The sequence below is a fragment of the Panthera onca genome, chromosome A1 (genome assembly GCF_046562875.1).
Source record: "Panthera onca isolate mPanOnc1 chromosome A1, mPanOnc1 haplotype 2, whole genome shotgun sequence".
Lineage (NCBI taxonomy): Eukaryota > Metazoa > Chordata > Mammalia > Carnivora > Felidae > Panthera > Panthera onca.
In genome coordinates, this window is record NC_138339.1 from 107,412,580 (window position 1) to 107,418,757 (window position 6,178).

The following is a 6,178-nucleotide window of genomic DNA, read 5'->3' on the forward strand; positions in this document are numbered from 1 at the left end:
ATCAGGTGTTAACTTCATAGAGCATTTAATACATACCTTTCAACACCTCAGCTACTTCATAATTTAGGAAAGTTCATTTTCTCTCAAGTGTTGGGAGTCAAATAATATTTAACATAAAAGCTAATAGGAAGATAGAGGTCAGTGTATTTTATAGTCGGACTAATGTATTGTTGAATCATTTGCATTAGCACAGCAAGGATTGTGTATAGACAAAATGAAATTATCTGTTTTCTTCCAAATTCTAAGATACTTGTTTTATTGTAACAGATTATTTATTTGAGCCTCTCTACTTTGGGTCTCACAGACCTCAGACAGGGCCTGAAATTAAATGAAATTTTCTAGTCATACTCAGCAGAGATTTTGCCACCTCTTGCAGTTGTTATGTGCAAGTCTAACACCGGGCCTTAAAAATTAAAATCCAGGACCAAAAAGCCAAAGAAAAATGTACAAACAAGCTCTACTCAGAATCCAGAGGTCAAGCAGGGTCTTTAAAACAGGAAAACAGGCAAGAGTTGACAATAACAGAGATGAAGAGGGAATAAGAGAATACATGAGAAAATAAGCTCAGGAAACAAGCCAGAAGTCTAAGTAAGACAAAATGGAGAAAGAAATACAGCATTACAGAAATGAGGGAAAACTCAGAGTTTCTAAACAAGAAATCCAGTCAAGTAATTCATGAGAATCACTGGCAGACACAGACTTGAAGTCTCATGCATTTATTTCTTGCTTACTGTAGGTCTGTGTCAGGTTTTCTTAGTTTGGGCTTTAACTTCTTTTTTTTTTTTTTTTTTTTTAACGTTTATTTATTTTTGGGACAGAGAGAGACAGAGCATGAACTGGGGAGGGGCAGAGAGAGAGGGAGACACAGAATCCGAAACAGGCTCCAGGCTCTGAGCCATCAGCCCAGAGCCCGACGTAGGGCTCGAACTCACGGACCGCGAGATCGTGACCTGAGCCGAAGTCGGACGCTTAACCGACTGAGCCACCCAGGCGCCCCGGGCTTTAACTTCTAACGGTTAGCTCACTACTACCTTTTTAGAAAGCTGTCTTTTTTGGGGCGCCTGAGTGACTCAGTTGGTTAAGCAGCTGACTTCAGCTCAGGTCATGATCTTGCAGTTTGTGCGTTTGAGCCCCTCATTGGTCTCTGGGCTGACAGCTCAGAGCCTGGAACCTGCTTCCAATTCTGTGTCTCCCTCTTTGTCTGCCACTCCCCTGCTCACGCTCTGTCTTTCAAAACTGAATAAACATTAAAAAAAAAAAAAAAAAAAAAGGTGTCTTTATTTTTTATTTTTAATTGACTCAGTTTCTGTCTTCTGACACATTTAGAGTTTGGATGTGGGGAGATTGTTGTATACCTACTTATATAAGATCTTAAGAGATGCCTTTTCTGTTTTTTTTGTTACTTTTCTCTTTTAATACTAGAGGAAGGAATTGCATAGTTTTTTTTCCAAATCTAGTATTAGAGGAGTATTAGAAAAATAAAGAATAATGATAAATCATCCTCATTTACTTGTATGCATTTAAAACATCTCTTTTTGTAACTAGTGAAAATTACTTTGGAATGCAAGTGCTCATCTGTATCACTTGAACAGGAATTTAACAGAAGTCCTTTTATTTAGCTAATTTTCAGCTTTCACCCATTTTTACCAAGGTACAAATATAGCCCTTTTTACATAATTGCATCCTTTTGTAGCTCTTTTAAGAGAATATGCTGGGGCGCCTGGGTGGCTCAGTCGGTTAAGTGTCCGACTTCAGCTCAGGTCATGATCTCACGGTCCGTGAGTTCGAGCCCCGCGTCGGGGCTCTGTGCTCAGAGCCTGGAGCCTGCTTCAGATTCTGTGTCTCCCTCCCCCTCTAACCCTCCCCTGTTCGTGCTCTGTCTCTCTCTGTCTCAAAAATAAGTAAACATTAAAAAAATTAAAAAAAAAAAAAAGAATATGCTAACAAGTTATTGCATATGTAAATGAATTGTATATATGATAAAGGCTTGGTAAATACCACTTTGTTTAGCTTATAAGATTTTGAAGGGTACAACAGGATGAAAAGCTGAAAATCACAGAAAAATTATTGCATCCTTACTGAGTTTAAAACTTAATACTAGAGTTGAGCAAAATAGAGTTATTTGTTTTGTCAGCTTCTATGACCAAGGAGCAAAAATTCTGAAGTCTGTATTTTAAGAGAATACAAATATATAAAGCACATTTCGAGTTTCTTTGTTTATACCCCACTTTGCTCCAAGAATGATTTCAGGCAGTTAAATCCCATTTAAATTTAGCTATTAGCCATAAATGCAGTTATCAGTCAGTCTCTATTATTGCCCATAGGTCTTATTCATCCAGTTCCACTGAAGAGGACACTTCAAAACAAAAGAAACAAAAATACCAGAAGAAAGAAAAGAAAAAAGAAAAAAAGAATAAGTCAAAAAGGGGGAAACACCACAAAAAGGAAAAAAAGAAGAGAAAAAAGGAAAAGCATTCTTCCACCCCTAATCCTTCTGAGATCTGCAAAAAGTAACTGAATCTTCAGCCTAAGCCATTAAATTTTAAAATTTGGTTTTAGAAATTATTTGACCTTCCTTGGAATTTGCTATATAATCATGCTTTGCAATAAACCACAGCCTTTTCCATATAGACATTTTTTTCGTATATGGGACCATTGTCTTCTGGCAATAGATTTTTAATGTGCTGACTATAAAGTATTGAATCAGTCTTATTACTTGATAGCCACACCCCAAATATAGATATTTATACATACAAAACACATCATTTTTGGTATTCATGATTGTGTCTGACTAGTGTTGTTACTTTATAAGTTGATTGTAAATGGCTTTACTCCAGTCAACACAGGTAATCTACCTAGCAGTTAATGAGTATTGCTCAATCAAGTGTCCACCTTCCAGTGATAAAATGAGGTAGGGGATAATGCTTTGCTCTTGACTCTGAAAAATTTAATAGCTTTATTTCCTATGGTAATGTATAAAGATAGTGAAATTTTTCACTGTCATTTTTAAATCTTGAAACTTTTTTGGATGTCATAGGAAATGAAGCTGCTTCACTGGTCTTAACTAGGACATTTTAAGCGAATGGTGTTGGCAAGAAGATAATGAAAATACTTACAAGGGAGTTTTACTATTACATGAAATGCAGAGTGTCTAGTACCTGCCTCCTCTGTTATTGTAACAATTAAAATTCTCTTCCTCTTTTAAAAAGACAAGCGTAGTGCAGCCTCTCAGAGTCTTGCAGAGATGAAGCTGTGTTGGGTGGGATATTTAGGATAGACTCCTGGGTTGTTTTACAAATGTGCCATATTGGCATCTCTTAAAGTGATACCTCAAACACAGAACTTTTTAATTAGGAGGATGACAGCTAAATCATTATTAGAACTGATTTTTATTCTGTATGTAAATTTTATGAAGCTTGTTTCTATGAGTAATGTGGAAATTTTTTATAAATGTGAACATATATATTTATTTGTCTAAAATAATTTGTAGTTTTGAAGCAGGTTTCACACTGAATTTATGGTTTCAAAAATGACCAGTTTGGGGTGTTTCTCTCTTTTACTTCCGTCTTAGACCTTAAGAGCAGTGACAAAAATTTAGGGTTAAGAATTTTATTCTGTACTTTTTAAAATATAAGAGCCAGGGAGTTGCATCATGAAAGCCTTTATATAACAATGAAAATTTTATATGAGTAAGCATTTTCAAGCATTTATCAGTAGATATAAATGTTTCTTACACTGGTAATTTCACAATGATCAGTGTTACTTACTTTGCTTGATATTTGGATATCCCTTACGCCCAGTGAGTTAAGCACTTAGCAGCATCAAACATCAATCACTTATCATGGCACAGCACCAAAGATTGCATGTACTCACTGTGGTGCAGTTATAAATTTTCAGATTACTAACCTACAGACATGGCTTCAGGCAAATTCATTATGGTGAAACCAGGTAAGTACATGTAACCTCACAAGCTGGAAAAATGTACTGATTCTTTCTTCATCCAGCTCCCCTTGCTCGCATGACCTCACTCACACTGGGGGAGCTCACAGCTCCTCGTAATATCTGCTTACCATGCTGAGATCTAGGGAGGCTACACCCACATCCCTCTTCTAGCTTTATAGCTGAGGAAGCTTTCACTCTTCTAGCTTTTCCATCACCTAATTCCGTCATATGGCCTCTTCAGAAAGAAACTCTTTTGTTTAAATAGTTTAGTCAGGTGTTGGGAGAGAAACATAGAGTTATTAAGTTATTACATTTTTAAGTGTTTGTTTGGCCTTTGCTGTATTTTCAGTATTTTTTTAGCTGTATTTTCTGAAAATACGGTTCTTTCATTATCATAATGAAAAAATAAAAAACTTAAAAATGATAGGAAAATGCTGCATGCACAAGGATGGCCTCATCCCATTTTAACATGGTTAAAAATGCTAATAATTATAGTGAAACAAAAGTAAAGTTATTTGTGAGTTTTATTTCTGTTAATCATAGAGATTATACATTGGCTCATTAGACTTGTTTTCTGAATGGGAACACAATTGATAATGGTCCAAAAGAGTTACATAAAATTCAGCACCATTAACTAATACAGTGTGCAAATTAAAAAATTTTATTGCTCAGTAATTTTGTCCCCTAGATACATTCTTGGAATTATTCTTGAGTAAATTCCCCATAGTATGAGAATAGTTTATAAAACCTGTCATCTGAATAAAATTTATTTCTTTTTACTGGTTTTCTTGTAAAGTGATCTTGTTGGGATTGGATACAAATCTCACTAATAAATTTTGGGAGAAAATTAGTGAGATTTTCTATGAGGCAGTATGTATGTAGCAGAAGGAAAAGTGAACTTAATAGTAAAAATCCAAAAAGTCCTGGCCTTTCTAACTACCTTCGTGACTTTCAACTAAATTATTTATCTTCTCTGGGCCTTGGTGTATTTGATCTGTAATATATTATACCCAATTATCTCTGAGAACCCTTCCAGTCCTTAATGTATATGATTATCAATATGTTAGTATAATTCAAGTAATATTATTCATTTTAGAAATTGCTGTAGGTAGGCAGGTAGCATTCTGTATTGGTAAAGGTTGAATTTATTAATATACCTGTTAAACACATTCAACTTCTTTAAGCAGGTAATTGATATTTGGTTTACGTTCTTAGCAACCAGTGTATGTCTTTTTCATCAGATGCATATAGATTTTATGTTTAGATTTGTATCTGTAACCTGATTATCTAAATACTCAGGCTATTGCTTTTGGGCTGATGGATCCACTCCCCACAAAATTCCCTGTTTCTTTTCTCCGTATCCTCTTTTCACGAAAATCTCTCAGAGGTATCCCTAGTTCTTGCCCCTAATGTACATCTGTTCACATCTTTGGTTCTCTGAGGCCAAAACATCAATAAATAAGGAATAAAACAATTTTATGTGTCTATATTTATGGTTCACTCCGTCTAAAATTATATAACCCTAGGTCACTTTCATTTTAACTAGATTGAAGAGTTATTAATAATATTGATAAAAATGTCATTGCTTCCTTTCTTCAGCAAACATTGACTGAGTGCCTGGCATAGCAAACGCTCTGCTAAGTACTGGGGATACAGAGATATATAAGACTCACTTGCTTCCCTGAAGGGGTTCATAGTTTAGTTGGTGGGAGAAACAACAGAACACAACATCAGGTATAATAAATACAGTGATTGACCTGAACATGCGTTCATAAAAACACAGAAGGATACTTAACTTAGTCTGGAGAAGTGAGAAAAGGCTACCTAAAGAAATGATGGCTGACTTGGATTTTGATGGAGACTGAAGATAGAACTCATGGCAGTTACTGACGAGTGGGTACTGTGAACAAAGATCACAGTAAAAAAACTTGAGTTGTGTGTGTGTCAAGAATTACAAGCATTATGTAAGGCAGGATGTGGTAAGAATTGAGACTACCATTCTAGGTTCTCAGGAACACGAGAACAAAGTCTTATGTTCCGTGTTTGGAAGCTTGAACTTTAATCTGTAAGCAGTGAGACACCATGAGAGAGTTTTAAGGAAAGATATGGCCTTTATTGGGGTTTGGTTTTATCCACTTCGAAATCCTATTAAACAATTTTTTTCAAAGATGAAATTGCTCTCATAAGAAGACCGCATAGAAAATAATTTGAGCCTTTTACGTCCTGTTATTTCTAC

General features: G+C 35.4%; 1 protein-coding gene across 1 annotated transcript in view; it reads left to right on the forward strand.

The window, feature by feature from the left end:
* The window catches only part of SREK1IP1 (SREK1 interacting protein 1), a 44,186-nt gene extending 38,770 nt beyond the window's left edge, over positions 1 to 5,416 (forward strand). Inside the window, exon 5 of the mRNA XM_060635683.3 lies at positions 2,325 to 5,416. Within this exon, the coding sequence (XP_060491666.1) occupies positions 2,325 to 2,514 (190 nt within the window). The 3' untranslated portion in view covers positions 2,515 to 5,416. The remainder of the gene's footprint in view (positions 1 to 2,324) is intronic.
* Positions 5,417 to 6,178: the final 762 nt, after the last annotated feature.